The sequence below is a fragment of the Argopecten irradians genome, chromosome 11 (assembly GCF_041381155.1).
Source record: "Argopecten irradians isolate NY chromosome 11, Ai_NY, whole genome shotgun sequence".
Classification (NCBI taxonomy): Eukaryota; Metazoa; Mollusca; class Bivalvia; order Pectinida; family Pectinidae; genus Argopecten; species Argopecten irradians.
This window is the reverse complement of record NC_091144.1, coordinates 19,896,660-19,914,970: the sequence shown is the minus strand read 5'-3', so window position 1 is coordinate 19,914,970 and position 18,311 is coordinate 19,896,660. Positions and strand designations below refer to the sequence as shown.

The 18,311-nt window shown below is 38.1% G+C and overlaps 1 protein-coding gene across 4 annotated transcripts in view; it reads left to right on the top strand.

Annotated features, from left to right (window-relative positions):
* LOC138334939 (protein mono-ADP-ribosyltransferase PARP14-like) overlaps positions 1–18,311 on the top strand; it is a 68,260-nt gene that overhangs the window by 33,528 nt on the left and 16,421 nt on the right. For all 4 annotated transcript variants that reach the window (XM_069283809.1, XM_069283808.1, XM_069283810.1 and 1 more), the window contains exons 15-18: positions 5,814–6,035; positions 6,601–6,643; positions 9,932–10,084; positions 10,711–10,776. In XM_069283809.1, coding sequence (XP_069139910.1) covers positions 5,814–6,035; positions 6,601–6,643; positions 9,932–10,084; positions 10,711–10,776 — 484 coding nt within the window. The remainder of the gene's footprint in view (positions 1–5,813; positions 6,036–6,600; positions 6,644–9,931; positions 10,085–10,710; positions 10,777–18,311) is intronic.

Here is an 18,311-nt window from a genome sequence, read left to right as displayed (position 1 = left end):
AATGTACAAGAACGGAGCTGCAAATGAGTAAATGTACAGGAACAGAGCTGAATAAGAGTAAATGTACAGGCAGGGAGCTGAACAAGGGTTAATGTACAGGGAGGGAAAGGGATGAATGAGGGTAAATGTACAGGGAGGGAGGTGAATAAGGCTAAATGTACAGGGAGGGAGGTGAATAAGGCTAAATGTACAGGGACGGAGCTGAATAAGGGTAAATGTACAGGGAAGGAAAGGATAAATGAGTGTAAATGTGCAGGGAGGAAGAAGGGATGAATGAGTGTAAATGTACAGGGAGGGAGGTGAATAAATGTAAATTACAGGGAGGAAGGTGGATAAGGGTAAATGTACAGGGAGGGAGGTGAATATCGGTAAATGTACAGGAAGGGAGGTGAATAAGGGTAAATGTACAGGGAGGGAGCTGAATAAGGGTAAATGTGCATGGAGGGAGGGAGCTGAATAAGGGTAAATGTACAGGGAAGGAAAGGATAAATGAGTGTAAATGTGCAGGGAGGAAGAAGGGATGAATGAGTGTAAATGTACAGGGAGGGAGGTGAATAAGGGTAAATGTACAGGGAGGGAGGTGAATATCGGTAAATGTACAGGAAGGGAGGTGAATAAGGGTAAATGTACAGGGAGGGAGGTGAATAAGGGTAAATGTGCATGGAGGGATGGAGGTGAATAAGGGTAAATGTGCATGGAGGGAGAAGGGATGATCAAGGGTAAATGTGCAGGGAGGAAGAAGGGATGAATAAGGGTAAATGTGCAGGGAGGGAGGTGAATAAGGGTAAATGTACAGGTAGGGAGAAGGGATGAATAAGGGTAAATGTGCAGGGAGGGAGTAGGGATAAATAGAAGTTAATGTGCATGGCAGGAGAATGGATGAATAAGGGTAAATGTACAGGGAGGAAGAAGGGATGGATAAGGGTAAGTGTGAGTTTGTGTAACATATTATTTTCTATGCCTTCAGAGTTTGGGATCAAGTTGAAACTTCCAGCTTTCTTGTCTTCATATGCTCGACTGGTTGAAGTGCTTTTTAGAAAAGCAAGGTTAATGTGGGTTTTTAGGTCATCTGACCCGAAGGGTCAGGATGACCTATTGTCATCATTCACCGTCCGTCGTCGTGCGCCGTGCCCCGTGCGTAAACTTTTCATTCAAACGACTTCTTCTCAATAACTGAAAGGCCCCGGGTACTGATATTTGGCCTGTATCATGCTGTGATGAAGGGCAACCAAGTTTGTTCAAATGAATGACCTTGACCTTCATTCAAGGTCACAGGGGTCAAAAAGGCTAAAATCTTCAAACAACTTCTTCTCAAGAACCAGAAGGCCCAGGGTACTGATATTGGGCCTGTAGCATGCTGGGATGAAGGGCTACCAAGTTTGTTCAAATGAATGACCTTGACCTTCAATTAAGGTCACAAGGGTCAAATAGGCTAAAATCCTTTAAACAACTTCTTGTGAATAACTAAGAGGCCTAGACACCCGATATTGGGCCTGCAACATGCTGGGATGAAGAGCTATCAAGTTTGTTTAAATCAATGACCTTGATCTTCATTCAAGGTCACAGGGGTCAAAAATGCTAAAATCTTTAAACGACTTCTTCTCAATTACCAGTAGGCCCAGGGTACTAATATTGAACATGTAGCATGCTGGAATGAAGGGCTACCAAGTTTGTTCAAGTGAATGACCTTGACCTTCATTCAAGGTCACAGGGGTCAAATAGCCTAAAATCTTTCAACGACTTCTTCTCAAGAACAAGAAGGCTCAGGGTACTGATATTGAACTGCAACATGCTGGACGTAGGCTACCAATTTGTTGAAATGAATGACATTGACCTCATTTAAGGTCACGGGTCAAATAGGCTAAAATCTGTAAACGACTTCTTTTCAATAACAGAAGGCCAGGGTATGATATTTGGCATGTAGCATGCAACCAAGTTTGTTCAATTTAATGACCTTGACTTTCATTCAAGGTCACAGGGGTCAAATAGGCTAAAACGTTAAACAGCTTCTTTTCAAGAACCAAGGCTCAGGGTTCTCATATTTGGCCTGCAACATGCTGGGATAAAGGGCTACCGAATTCTAATCAATGACCTTGACCTTCATTCAAGGTCACAGGGGTCAAAAATGCTAAATCTTTACACAACTTCTTCTCAATTACCAGTAGGCCCAGGGTACTAATATTGAACATGTAGCATGCTGGAACTCCAAGTTTGTTCAAGTGAATGACCTTGACTTCATCAAGGTCACAGGGGTCAAATAGCCTAAAATCTTTCAACGACTTCTTCTCAAGAACAAGAAGGCTCAGGGTACTGATATTGAACTGCAACATGCTGGGACGTAGGGCTACCAATTTTGTTGAAATGAATGACATTGACCTCCATTTAAGGTCACAGGGGTCAAATAGGCTAAAATCTGTAAACGACTTCTTTTCAAGAACCAGAAGGCCCAGGGTACTGATATTTGGCATGTAGCATGCTGGGATGAAGGGCAACCAAGTTTGTTCAATTTAATGACCTTGACTTTCATTCAAGGTCACAGGGGTCAAATAGGCTAAAATCCGTTAAACAGCTTCTTTTCAAGAACCGAAAGGCTCAGGGTTCTCAAATTTGGCCTACAACATGCTGGGATAAAGGGCTACCGAGTTTATTCTAATCAATGACCTTGACCTTCATTCAAGGTCACAGGGGTCAAATAGCCTAAAATCTGTAAACGACTCCCAGGGTACTGATATTGGGCCTGTAGCATGCTGGGATGAAAGGCTACCAAGTTTGTTCAAGTGATTGACCTTGACCTTCATTTCATTTCAACAAATTTTATTGACAAAGATGTTACAGGTCAAATGGATTAAATAACAGGCAAAGCCTATATAAATTCTCTCCAATGGTGGCAAAAGTAATAGTTTAAACTTACATCAATTATAGATTTTATATTTAAGTTTTGAAATGAAATTTTACAACAGATAAAGGGAGATAACTCTTTTGCATACTCCATTCACACAACACACATAATACAAATACAGCTATTATTTTAATACAAGAACATGTTATATTACTAATTAGACCAAATGTTACTCAGATATTGACAGACAATGACCAACAGTCCATGTGTATATATATACACTTGTCATTGCTCTCAATACTGTTAAATTTCCTGAAAATAATTGAAAATATACATGTATATTCTTTTAATAAGATAAGTGTATGCTGTATATAGAATAAAACAAAGTAACCGTATTAAAACAACCATGCTCAACAAAATACTCCAAGTATATCTTTATCAGAGGATAATTAGAGTAGAATTTATACAACGTTATTCAAATGTTGTTGTTTTTTTTTTTTTTTTTTTTTTTTTTTTTAAAGAGAATCTTAAAATTTCAAAAGCTTATTTCAAAAACTTATGTCAAAAACTTATGTCATGGCTAATTTAAATCATATAGAGATTAAAAACGTCTAGATTTACCTATATATAGGTGAACATCGTGAAGTAACTGTCTGTTTATAGTTTTATCACAGTCAGGACAGCCTTGAAGAAGAATATTGATATCAATATGGTTTATGATTTGCATAACTACTAATGGAGGTGAACAGGGAAAGTCTATGTTGGTCATATAAAGGACATTCGAGGAAATAGTGGGATATAGTTTCATTTTCAAAAGAACAAGCACAAGATGTATCATCAGATAGATGGTCAGTATATAGGTGGGAATTAAGATTACTACACAAATTTCTAAGTTGACAAAGAATAATATTAGCTCTTCTATCACCTTCTGTTTTAAAAATTTTGGTCGATTCAATTACAACTGGGACATCTTTATTAAGTTGGTGTTTAAAGGCTGAGAGAGAATGAGAGTTAAAGAGATTGTTATCAGAAGTGTTTATAGTGCGACACATTAGTGGGATGAAACTATCAAAATAATTATTAGTTCTGCATATTGGTGGATTAAATATTCTTGTTTGTCTGAGAGCATAGCCATTATTGTTTTGATTGTTAATAAAAGGATTTAGGATATCTTGTAAGTATTGTGGTGATAGGCCATACATTATTTTGTACATCATAGTTAGTTTGTGTTTGTGTCTTCTTACTGATAGTGTTTCCCATCCAAGTTCTGTATAAAGTTTATTGTGGGATGTTCCAGACCTAAGTCCTGTAATAATTCTGGCTGCTTCTAATTGGACAGATTCTAAAAGGTCTTTTGATTGTTGCGTGCAATTATCCCATATTATATCTGCGTATTCTAAGATTGGCCTAATAAATGCTGTGTAAATTTTAATTAATGACTGACGATTTACTTTATTTTTAATGTAACGAAGAATGTTTAATCTACTGTATGCTTTTTCATATATGTTAAGGATATGTTGTTTCCATGATGCATCGTCCTTTAGTGTAAGCCCTAAGTGTTTGTGTTCAGATGTGTCAGTAATTTGATTGTTTTGGAAGTTTATTGGGGGCTGTTTTTGTTATGTTTTCTGGAAAATAGTACTGATTTAGTTTTGTTAGGGTTAAATTTGATGTCCCATGTTTTTGCCCATTCACTAATGTTAGAGAGGTCAGTTGTTAGTGCTTGAGCTGCTTGTGCTGGGTTTTCATCTATAATTACGTACAAGGAGGTGTCATCTGCAAAAAGTTTGATATTAGTTGAAAGATTATCAGTGATATCGTTGATGTAGAGGAGGAAAAGAAGAGGCCCGAGTACTGATCCCTGGGGTACCCCAGCATTTACAACCTTGAACTGTGAATAGTAGCCTTCTGTGGTCACTCTTTGTAATCTATCAGATAGGTAATTGTCGAACCATAGAAGTAAATTTCCATTTATTCCATACATCTGGAGTTTATGTAAAAGACCTTTATGCCATACTCTGTCAAAAGCTTTACTTATATCACAAAAAATAAATCGAAGTTCCTTACCCTGGTCCATATTGCTAACAATTTCATTATAAATAAACAATAGTTGATTAACAGTGGAATCACCTGGTATGAAGCCAGACTGATGCTTAGATAATATAGAGTTGTCCATTAGATAGTTGTAGAGATATTTAAATACTATTTTTTCCATTATTTTACTGAAACAAGAGCTTATCGAGATAGGTCTATAATTTTGAACATCATTAGATGACCCATTCCCTTTATATATAGCATTTACATTTGATTGTTTCCAACTAATTGGAATTATTCCTGAATCCAGAGTTTTATTAAATAGAAGACTGAGAGGGAGAATAAGTGAGTTACACAAATGTTTTACTATTTTAGGAACTATACCGTCTGGTCCAGGGGGTTTATTTACATTAAGATTACTAATTTGGTCAGATACATCTTGTTGAGTGATTTGAATATTAGTAAGTGAGTAAGGTATATAGGGCTGTGCTAACTGAGGTAATTCAACCTGACCTTCATTTAAGGTCACGGGACAAATAGGCTAAAATCTTTATATGACTTCTTGTGAATAGCTAAAAGGCCTAGAGACCTGATATCGGGCCTGTGTCATGCTGGGATGAAGAGCTACCAAGTTAGTTCAAATCAATGACCTTGACCTTCATCCAAGGTCACAGGGGTCAAATAGGCTAAAATCTTGAAACAATTTTTTTGTGAATAACTAAGAGGCCTAGAGACCTGAGATTGGGCCTGTGACATGCTTGGTTGAAGGGCTACCATATTGGTTTTTAAAAAAATGACCTTGATCTTCATTCAAGATCACAGGGGTCAAAATGGCTAAAATCTTTAAATGACTATGTTGTATTGTGCCAGAAGTCATATGACCGTTAAGGCCCATGGGCCTCTTGGTTTTTTTTTACATTTAATACGCTCTCTTTTTCAGATTTTGGAAAAATTTGTAACTTCCTGTCTATATTCGGCTGACAAGATGAGAATGACGTCTATAGCTTTCCCTGCCCTTGGGACTGGTCGCCTTGGTTACCCAGCGATCACTGTAGCCAATGTAATGCTGGCATGTGTGAGAGCGTTTGAGAGGGACAAGCCTGATTCCTGCCTTAGAAATGTGATGTTTGTTGTATACCCACAGGACAAACAGGCTGTACAGGTGAGGCATTGTGGTCATCATAGGGTTGTTAAGGAAAAGTAACTCAGCTGGGTATGGAAAAGACAAACACTATATAGAGAATGACATTAATACATTCATGTGATGTATTACGATTTTCCTGTGATTATGGCTTGAGGGCCTTTTAAAACTAATTAAAATTTCCATATTTAGAAATCTAGTACATGTACTTAGTTGTCTGAAAATATTGCTAAATTTGATGCCAAAGATTTTGAGATAACCTGGTAAAAGTGTTGGCAGAACTTTCAGAAAACTGTCTGTAGTTGTACATGTGTAGTACCTTTAAGATATATTTACATATATTTTGAAATGAAAAAGTTATATGCATTTAAACACAGTAACAACAAACCTCTGGGAACCAAAGAAATCACTTTGCTTTAAGCTTAATTCACTGTATTACACATATCCTTAGATACAGTATAACATGTTTATAATCAACACACATGTTTATAATCAACACACTTTCCACAAATTCATGGTTATAATGTAGTAATTTTCATCCCAGTCAAGGTTCCTAAAAGATGTCTGTAATACTTTTTGTTTCCAGGATTTTGAGTCAACAGTTAATGCAGACGTCAAATGGTCTGTAGGTAGGTATACCTTTAGTATATTGTCTTATCAACATGTCTTACATGTCTTATCAACATGTCTTACATGTCTTATCAACATGTCTTATCATCTTGTACGTCTTATCATCATGTCATATCAACATGTCTTATCAACATGTCTTACATGTCTTATCAACATGTCTTACATGTCTTATCAACATGTCTTATCATGTCATTATCAACATGTCTTATCATCTTTTTTACATGTCTTATCATCATTTTATCATTATCAACATGTCTTATCATCATGTCTTACATGTCTTATCATCAACATGTCTTATCATTGTCTTATCAACATGTCTTATCAACATGTCTTATCAACATGTCTTATCATCTTGTTATCAACATGTCTTATCATCATGTCATATCAACATGTCTTATCAATCTTTTCTTATTAACATGTCTTATCATGTCATATCAACATGTCTTATCATCATGTCTTATTATCATGTCATATCAACATGTCTTATCATCATGTCTTATCATCATGTCTTATCAACATGTTATATCAACATGTCTTATCATCTTTTCTTATTAACATGTCTTATCATGTCATATCAACATGTCTTATCATCATGTCTTATCATCATGTCTTATCATCATGTCATATCAACATGTCTTATCATCATGTCTTATCAACATGTCTTATCATCATGTCTTATCAACATGTCTTATCATCATGTCTTATCATCATGTCATATCAACATGTCTTATCATCATGTCTTATCATCATGTCTTATCATCATGTTATATCAACATGTCTTATCATCATGTCTTATCATCATGTCTTATCATGTCATATCAACATGTCTTATCATCATGTCTTATCATCATGTCTTATCATCATGTCTTATCAACATGTCTTATCAACATGTCTTATCATCATGTCTTATCAACATGTCTTATCAACATGTCTTATCATCATGTCTTATCAACATGTCATATCAACATGTCTTATCAACATGTCTTATCATCATGTCTTATCATCATGTCTTATCATCATGTCTTATCATCATGTCTTATCATCATGTTATATCAACATGTCTTATCATCATGTCTTATCGACATGTCATATCAACATGTCTTATCAACATGTCTTATCATCATTTCTTATCATCATGTCATATCAATATGTCTTATCAACATGTCTTATCATCATGTCTTATCATCATGTCTTATCATCTTTTCTTATTAACATGTCTTATTAACATGTCTTATCATGTCATATCAACATGTCATATCATCATGTCTTATCATCATGTCTTATCATCTTTTCTTATCAACATGTCATATCATCATATCTTATCAACATGTATCTTATCATCATGTCTTATCATCATGTCTTATCATCATTTCTTATCATCATTTCTATCATCATGTTATATCAACATGTCATATCATCATATCTTATCATCATGTCTTATCATCATGTCTTTTCATCATGTCATATCAACATGTCTTATCATCTTTTCTTATTAACATGTCTTATCATCATGTCTTATCAACATGTCTTATCAACATGTCTTATCATCTTTTCTTATTAACATGTCTTATCATCATGTCATATCAACATGTCTTATCATCACGTCTTATCATCATGTCTTATCATCATGTCATATCAACATGTCTTATCATCATGTCTTATCAACATGTCTTATCATGTCATATCAACATGTCTTATCATCATGTCTTATCATCATGTCATATCATCATGTCTTATCAACATGTCTTATCATCATGTCTTATCATCATGTCTTATCATCATGTCTTATCATGTCATATCAACATGTCTTATCATCATGTCTTATCATCATGTCTTATCATCATGTCTTATCAACATGTTATATCAACATGTCTTATCATCATGTCTTATCGACATGTCTTATCAACATGTCTTATCATCATGTCTTATTATCATGTCATATCAACATGTCTTATCAACATGTCTTATCAACATGTCTTATCATCATGTCTTATCGACATGTCTTATCAACATGTCTTATCATCATGTCTTATCATCATGTTATATCAACATGTCTTATCATCATGTCTTATCAACATGTCTTATCAACATGTCTTATCATCTTTTCTTATTAACATGTCTTATCATCATGTCTTATCAACATGTCTTATCATCATGTCATATCATCATGTCTTATCATCATGTCTTATCATCATGTCTTATCATCATGTCTTATCATCATGTCTTATCAACATGTCTTATCATCATGTCTTATCATCATGTCTTACATCATGTCTTATCATCTTTTCTTATTAACATGTCTTATCATCATGTCATATCATCATGTCATATCATCATATCTTATCATCATGTCTTATCATCATGTCTTTTCATCATGTTATATCAACATGTCTTATCATCATGTCTTATCATCATGTCTTATCATGTCATATCAACATGTCTTATCATCATGTCTTATCATCATGTCTTATCATCATGTCTTATCACATGTTAATCAACATTCATATCATCATGTTTATCATCATCATGTCTTATCATCATGTCTTATCATCATGTCTTATCATCATGTCTTATCAACATGTCTTATCATCATGTCATATCATCATGTCATATCATCATATCTTATCATCATGTCTTATCATCATGTCTTTTCATCATGTTATATCAACATGTCTTATCATCATGTCTTATCATCATGTCTTAACATGTCATATCAACATGTCTTATCATCATGTCTTATCATCATGTCTTATCATCATGTCTTATCAACATGTTATATCAACATGTCATATCATCATGTTATATCAACATGTCTTATCATCATGTCTTATCATCATGTCTTTATCATCATGTCTTATCAACATGTCTTATCATTTCATTTTATATCAACATGTCTTATCATCATGTCTTATCACATGTCTTATTATCATGTCTTATCATCATGTCTTATAATCATGTCATATCAACATGTCTTATCATCATTTCTTATCATCTTTTTCTTATTAACATGTCTTATTATCATGTCATATCAACATGTCTTATCATCATTTCTTATCATCATGTCTTATCGACATGTCTTATCATCATGTCTTATCCTTTGTAATATTTTCTACATGTATGAACTTTGTTGTTAAAAGTCTGTAAGTGTATCTATCATGACAATAAAAACAACAATACAAAAGTTTTATTGATGCTAATCGCGACATTAAGCACTCATGAAAATATCCTTTTTTACAGTAAGTTTAATGAAGATTGTATTATAACCACTAAATGCCTTGATTGTACAGGAGCAACAGGCACCAGCAGATCGTCCTCTAGAAACTATAGCAGAGTCTCCATTCTGGGTCCAGTGGAAATAGAGGTCAAACAAGGGGACATCACCATGGAAACAACCAGCGCGATTGTCAACAGTACTAGTGATCACCTAGATCTTTCCAGAGGTATCTGATTATTGGATCTTAGTGGTAAAATCTGAAGGGGCAGGGGTCAGAGGGCAGGAGGAGTCGAGTTAACAGTAATAGCGACCATTTAGAATTCCCATTAGTTATATCGGATTATTAGCTATATGGTTTGTGAAGTTTTAACTGTGGTTTTGGCATCAAGAGTGATACTTAAATACTCTTTTTCAGAAAACTAGCTTTAATCTAGGTTGTTATTGGACATTTCTCAAGAAACACCCATGTAATAGACATTCTGTATTTGAATATTACTGAGTTATCTGCCCTTGTGGGTAGGTATTGAAACACCATGCTTTTCCGAGAAACTAATTCTTTTTCACAAAAGAATGACATTCCATTGAAAATTTACCTGCAAGGGAGATAACTGTAATATGCAAAGACAAAATTGTCTTTTTTAAGCTGTCTCAGAAATGTTTATCTTGGTTGACAAAATTGCCAATTTTCACATATCCAAGCCTGTGGAAAGTTATCTGATATGGTGGTTAAAAGAGATGAAAGTGATCATTTTAAACAAAGACATTTCGTTCAAATCAAGAACTTATAACAAGTGGTTATGTTAACTTGGATGATAAGCTGTTGCTATGGAGTTTCCTTAATTCTAACTACAGGTGCAGTGGCTAAAGCCATTCTAAAGGCAGGAGGACAGCAACTACAAGTGGAGTGTAATGCAAGAAGTATGTATGTGTAACCCTGGTCAATACTAGCAGCAATATACCACTCGGCTAGATGTATGTGTAACCCTGGTCAATACTAGCAGCAATATACCACTCCGCTAGATGTATGTGTAACCCTGGTCAATACTAGCAGCAATATACCACTCCGCTAGATGTATGTGTAACCCTGGTCAATACTAGCAGCAATATACCACTCCGCTAGATGTATGTGTAACCCTGGTCAATACTAGCAGCAATATACCACTCCGCTAGATGTATGTGTAACCCTGGTCAATACTAGCAGCAATATACCACTCCGCTAGATGTATGTGTAACCCTGGTCAATACTAGCAACAATATACCACCTGGCTAGATGTATGTGTAACCCTGGTCAATACTAGCAGCAATATACCACCTGGCTAGATGTATGTGTAACCCTGGTCAATACTAGCAGCAATATACCACTCCGCTAGATGTATGTGTAACCCTGGTTAATACTAGCAGCAATATATCACTTGGCTTGATGTATGTGTAACTCTGGTCAATACTAGCAGCAATATACCACCTGGCTAGATATATGTGTAACCCTGGTCAATACTAGCAGCAATATACCACTCCGCTAGATGTATGTGTAACCCTGGTCAATACTAGCAGCAATATACCACTCCGCTAGATGTATGTGTAACCAAGGTCAATACTAGCAGCAATATACCACTCCGCTAGATGTATGTGTAACCCTGGTCAATACTAGCAGCAATATACCACCTGGCTAGATGTATGTGTAACCCTGGTCAATACTAGCAGCAATATACCACTCCGCTAGATGTATGTGTAACCCTGGTCAATACTAGCAGCAATATACCACCCGGCTAGATATATGTGTAACCCAGGTCAATACTAGCAGCAATATACCACTCGCTAGATGTATGTGTAACCCAGGTCAATACTAGCATCAATATACCACTCCGCTAGATGTATGTGTAACCAAGGTCAATACTAGCAGCAATATACCACTCCGCTAGATATATGTGTAACCAAGGTCATTACTAGCAGCAATATACCACTTAGCTAGATGTATGTGTAACCCTGGTCAATACTAGCAGCAATATACCACTCCGCTAGATGTATGTGTAACCGTGGTCAATACTAGCAGCAATATACCACTCCGCTAGATGTTTGTGTAACCAAGGTCAATACTAGCAGCAATATACCACTCCGCTAGATGTTTGTGTAACCAAGGTCAATACTAGCAGCAATATACCACTCTGCTAGATGTATGTGTAACCCTGGTCAATACTAGCAGCAATATACCACTCCGCTAGATGTATGTGTAACCAAGGTCAATACTAGCAGCAATATACCACTCCGCTAGATGTATGTGTAACCCAGGTCAATAGTAGCAGCAATATACCACCTGGCTAGATATATGTGTAACCCAGGTCAATACTAGCAGCAATATACCACCTGGCTAGATATATGTGTAACCCTGGCCAATACTAGCAGCAATATACCACTCCGCTAGATGTATGTGTAACCCTGGTCAATACTAGCAGCAATATACCACTCCGCTAGATGTATGTGTAACCCTGGTCAATACTAGCAGCAATATACCACTCCGCTAGATGTATATGTAACCCTGGTCAATACTAGCAGCAATATACCACTCCGCTAGATGTATGTGTAACCCTGGTCAATACTAGCAGCAATATACCACTCCGCTAGATGTATGTGTAACCAAGGTCAATACTAGCAGCAATATACCACCTGGCTAGATGTATGTGTAACCAAGGTCAATACTAGGAGCAATATACCACCTGGCTAGATGTGTGTGTAACCCAGGTCAATACTAGCAACAATATACCACTCCGCTAGATGTATGTGTAACCCTTGTCAATACTAGCAGCAATATGCCACTCCGCTAGATGTGTGTGTAACCCAGGTCAATACTAGCAACAATATACCACCTGGCTAGATATATGTGTAACCAAGGTCAATACTAGGAGCAATATACCACCTGGCTAGATGTATGTGTAACCCTTGTCAATACTAGCAGCAATATACCACTCCGCTAGATATTTGTGTAACCCTGGTCAATACTAGCAACAATATACCACCTGGCTAGATGTATGTGTAACCCTGGTCAATACTAGCAGCAATATACCACCTGGCTAGATATATGTGTAACCCAGGTCAATACTAGCAGCAATATACCACTCCGCTAGATGTATGTGTAACCCTGGTCAATACTAGCAGCAATATATCACTTGGCTAGATATATGTGTAACCCTGGTCAATACTAGCAGCAATATACCACCTGGCTAGATATATGTGTAACCCAGGTCAATACTAGCAGCAATATACCACTCCGCTAGATGTATGTGTAACCCTGGTCAATACTAGCAGCAATATACCACTCCGCTAGATGTATGTGTAACCCTGGTCAATACTAGCAGCAATATACCACTCCGCTAGATGTATGTGTAACCAAGGTCAATACTAGCAGCAATATACCACTCCGCTAGATATATGTGTAATCCTTGTCAATACTAGCAGCAATATACCACTTAGCTTGATGTATGTGTAACTCTGGTCAATACTAGCAGCAATATACCACCTGGCTAGATATATGTGTAACCCTGGTCAATACTAGCAGCAATATACCACTCCTTTAGATGTATGTGTAACCCTGGTCAATACTAAGAGCAATATACCACTCCGCTAGATGTCTGTGTAACCCTTGTCAATACTAGCAGCAATATACCAATCGGCTAGATGTATGTGTAACCCTGGTCAATACTAGCAGCAATATACCAATCGGCTAGATGTATGTGTAACCCTGGTCAATACTAGCAGCAATATACCACTCCGCTAGATGTATGTGTAACCCTGGTCAATACTAGCAGCAATATACCACTCCGCTAGATGTATGTGTAACCAGGTCAATACTAGCAAGCAATATACCACCTGGCTAGATGTATGTGTAACCCTGGTCAATACTAGCAGCAATATACCACTCCGCTGATGTATGTGTAACCCTGGTCCAATACTAGCAGCAATATACCACTCCGCTAGATGTATGTGTAACCCTGGTCAATACTAGCAGCAATATACCACTCCGCTAGATGTATGTGTAACCAGGTCAATACTAGCAACAATATACCAATCGGCTAGATGTATGTGTAACCCTGGCCAATACTAGCAGCAATATACCACCTGGCTAGCTGTATGTGTAACCCTGGCCAATACTAGCAGCAATACCACTCGGCTAGCAATTATGTGTAACCCTGCAATACTAGCAGCAATATACCACTCCGCTAGATGTATGTGTAACCCTGGTCAATACTAGCAGCAATATACCACTCCGCTAGATGTATGTGTAACCCTGGTCAATACTAGCAGCAATATACCACTCCGCTAGATGTATGTGTAACCCTGGTCAATACTAGCAGCAATATACCACTCTGCTAGATGTATGTGTAACCCTGGTCAATACTAGCAGCAATATACCACTCCGCTAGATGTATGTGTAACCCTGGTCAATACTAGCAGCAATATACCACTCCGCTGCTATGTATGTGTAACCCTGGTCAATACTAGCAGCAATAACCACTTATCTGCTAGTATGTGTAACCCTGGTCAATACTAGCAGCAATATACCACTCCGCTAGATGTATATGTAACCCTGGTCAATACTAGCAGCAATATACCACTCCGCTAGATGTATGTGTATGGCCATTACTAGCAGCAATATACCACTCCGCTAGATGTATGTGTAACAATCACTACTAGCAGCAATATACCACTCCGCTAGATGTATGTGTAACCCTGTGTCCAATACTAGCAGCAATATACCACTCCGCTAGATGTATGTGTAACCAAGGTCAATACTAGCAGCAATATACCACTCCGCTAGATGTATGTGTAACCCTGGCCAATACTAGCAGCAATATACCACCTGGCTAGCTGTATGTGTAACCCTGGCCAATACTAGCAGCAATATACCACCTGGCTAGCTGTATGTGTAACCCTGGCCAATACTTGCAGCAATATACCACTCCGCTAGATGTATGTGTAACCCTGGTCAATACTAGCAGCAATATATCACTTGGCTAGATATATGTGTAACCCTGGTCAATACTAGCAGCAATATATCACTTGGCTAGATGTATGTGTAACCCTGGTCAATACTAGCAGCAATATACCACTCTGCTAGATGTATGTGTAACCCTGGTCAATACTAGCAGCAATATACCACTCTGCTAGATGTATGTGTAACCCTGGTCAATACTAGCAGCAATATACCACTCCGCTAGATGTATGTGTAACCCTGGTCAATACTAGCAGCAATATACCACTTAGCTAGATGTATGTGTAACCCTGGTCAATACTAGCAGCAATATACCACTCCGCTAGATGTATGTGTAACCCTGGTCAATACTAGCAGCAATATACCACTCCGCTAGATGTATGTGTAACCCTGGTCAATACTAGCAGCAATATACCACTCCGGCTAGATGTATGTGTAACCCTGGTCAATACTAGCAGCAATATACCACTCCGCTAGATGTATGTGTAACCCTGGTCAATACTAGCAGCAATATAACCACTCTGCTAGATATATGTGTAACCCTGGTCAATACAGCAGCAATATACCACTCTGCTAGATATATGTGTAACCTGGTCAATACTAGCAGCAATATACCACCTAGCTAGATGTATGTGTAACCCTGGTCAATACTAGCAGCAATATACCACTTGGCTAGATGTATATGTGTAACCCTGGTCAATACTAGCAGCAATATACCACTCCGCTAGATGTATGTGTAACCCAGGTCAATACTAGCAGCAATATACCACTCCGCTAGATGTTTGTGTAACCAAGGTCAATACTAGCAGCAATATACCACTCCGCTAGATGTATGTGTAACCCTGGTCAATACTAGCAGCAATATACCACTCCCGCTAGATGTATGTGTAACCCTAGGTCAATACTAGCAGCAATATACCACTCTGCTAGATGTATGTGTAACCAAGGTCAATACTAGCAGCAATATACCACTCCGCTAGATGTATGTGTAACCCTGGTCAATACTGAGCAGCAATATACCACTCAATACGCTAGATGTATGTGTAACCAGGTCAATACTAGCAGCAATATACCACTCCGCTAGATGTATGTGTAACCCCTGGTCAATACTAGCAGCAATATACCACTCCGCTAGATGTATAGTGTAACCCTGGTCAATACTAGCAGCAATATACCACTCAAGCTAGCAATACCACTCGCTAGATGTATGTGTAACCCTGGTCAATACTAGCAGCAATATACCACTCCGCTAGATGTATGTGTAACCTGGTCAATACTAGCAGCAATATACACCTGCTAGATATATGTGTAACCAAGGTCAATACTAGCAGCAATATACCACTCCGGCTAGATGTATGTGTAACCCAGGTCAATACTAGCAGCAATATACCACTCCGCTAGATGTATGTGTAACCCTCTAAATACTAGCAGCAATATACCACCTCCTGCTAGATGTAATGTGTAACCCTGGTCAATACTAGCAGCAATATACCACTCTGGCTATATATATGTGTAACCCCTGGTCAATACTAGCAGCAATATACCACTCCGCTAGATGTATGTGTGACCCTGGTCAATAGCAGCAATATACCACATCCGCTAGATGTATGTGTAACCCTGGTCAATACTAGCAGCAATATACCACTTAGCTTGATGTATGTGTAACCCTGGTCAATACTAGCAGCAATATACCACTCCGCTAGATGTATGTGTAACCCTGGTCAATACTAGCAGCAATATACCACTCCGCTAGATGTATGTGTAACCAAGGTCAATACTAGCAGCAATATACCACTCCGCTAGATGTATGTGTAACCCAAGGTCAATACTAGCAGCAATATACCACTTAGCTAGATGTATGTGTAACCCTGGTCAATACTAGCAGCAATATACCACTCCGCTAGATGTATGTGTAACCAAGGTCAATACTAGCAGCAATATACCACTGTCCGCTAGATGTATGTGTAACCAAGGTCAATACTAGCAGCAAATATACCACTCCGCTAGATGTATGTGTAACCCTGGTCAATACTAGCAGCAATATACCACTCCGCTAGATGTATGTGTAACCCTGGTCAATACTAGCAATACCACTCGCTAGCAGCAATACTAGCACAATATACCACTCCCGCTAGATGTATGTGTAACCCTGGTCAATACTAGCAGCAATATACCACTCCGCTAGATGTATGTGTAACCCTGGTCAATACTAGCAGCAATATACCACTCCGCTAGATGTATGTGTAACCCTGGTCAATACTAGCAGCAATATACCACTCCGCTAGATGTATGTGTAACCCTGGTCAATACTAGCAGCAATATACCACTCCGCTAGATGTATGTGTAACCCTGGTCAATACTAGCAGCAATATACCACCTGGCTAGATGTATATGTGTAACCCTGGTCAATACTAGCAGCAATATACCACTCTGCTAGATGTATGTGTAACCCTGGTCAATACTAGCAGCAATATACCACCTGGCTAGATGTATGTGTAACCCTGGTCAATACTAGCAGCAATATACCACCTGGCTAGATGTATGTGTAACCTGGTCAATACTAGCAGCAATATACCACCTGGCTAGATGTATGTGTAACCCAGGTGTCAATACTAGCAGCAATATACCACCTGGCTAGATATATGTGTAACCCTGGTCAATACTAGCAGCAATATACCACCTGGCTAGATGTATGTGTAACCCAGGTCAATACTAGCAGCAATATACCACCTGGCTAGATGTATGTGTAACCCTGGTCAATACTAGCAGCAATATACCACCCGCTAGATGTATGTGTAACCCTGGTCAATACTAGCAGCAATATACCACTCCGCTAGATGTATGTGTAACCCTGGTCAATACTAGCAGCAATATACCACTCCGCTAGATGTATGTGTAACCCTGGTCAATACTAGCAGCAATATACCACTAGCAGATATATGTGTAACCCTGGTCAATACTAGCAGCAATATACCACTCGCTAGATGTATTGTAACCCTGGTCAATACTAGCAGCAATATACACTTACCTGGCTAGATATATGTGTAACCCTGGTCAATACTAGCAGCAATATACCACTCCGCTAGATATATGTGTAACCCTGGTCAATACTAGCAGCAATATACCACTCCGCTAGATGTATGTGTAACCCTGGTCAATACTAGCAGCAATATACCACTCCGCTAGATGTATGTGTAACCCAGGTCAATACTAGCAGCAATATACCACTCCGCTAGATGTATGTGTAACCCTGGTCAATACTAGCAGCAATATACCACTCGGCTAGATATATGTGTAACCCTGGTCAATACTAGCAGCAATATACCACTCCGCTAGATGTATGTGTAACCCTGGTCAATACTAGCAGCAATATACCACCTGGCTAGATGTATGTGTAACCCTGGTCAATACTAGCAGCAATATACCACTCCGCTAGATGTATGTGTAACCCTGGTCAATACTAGCAGCA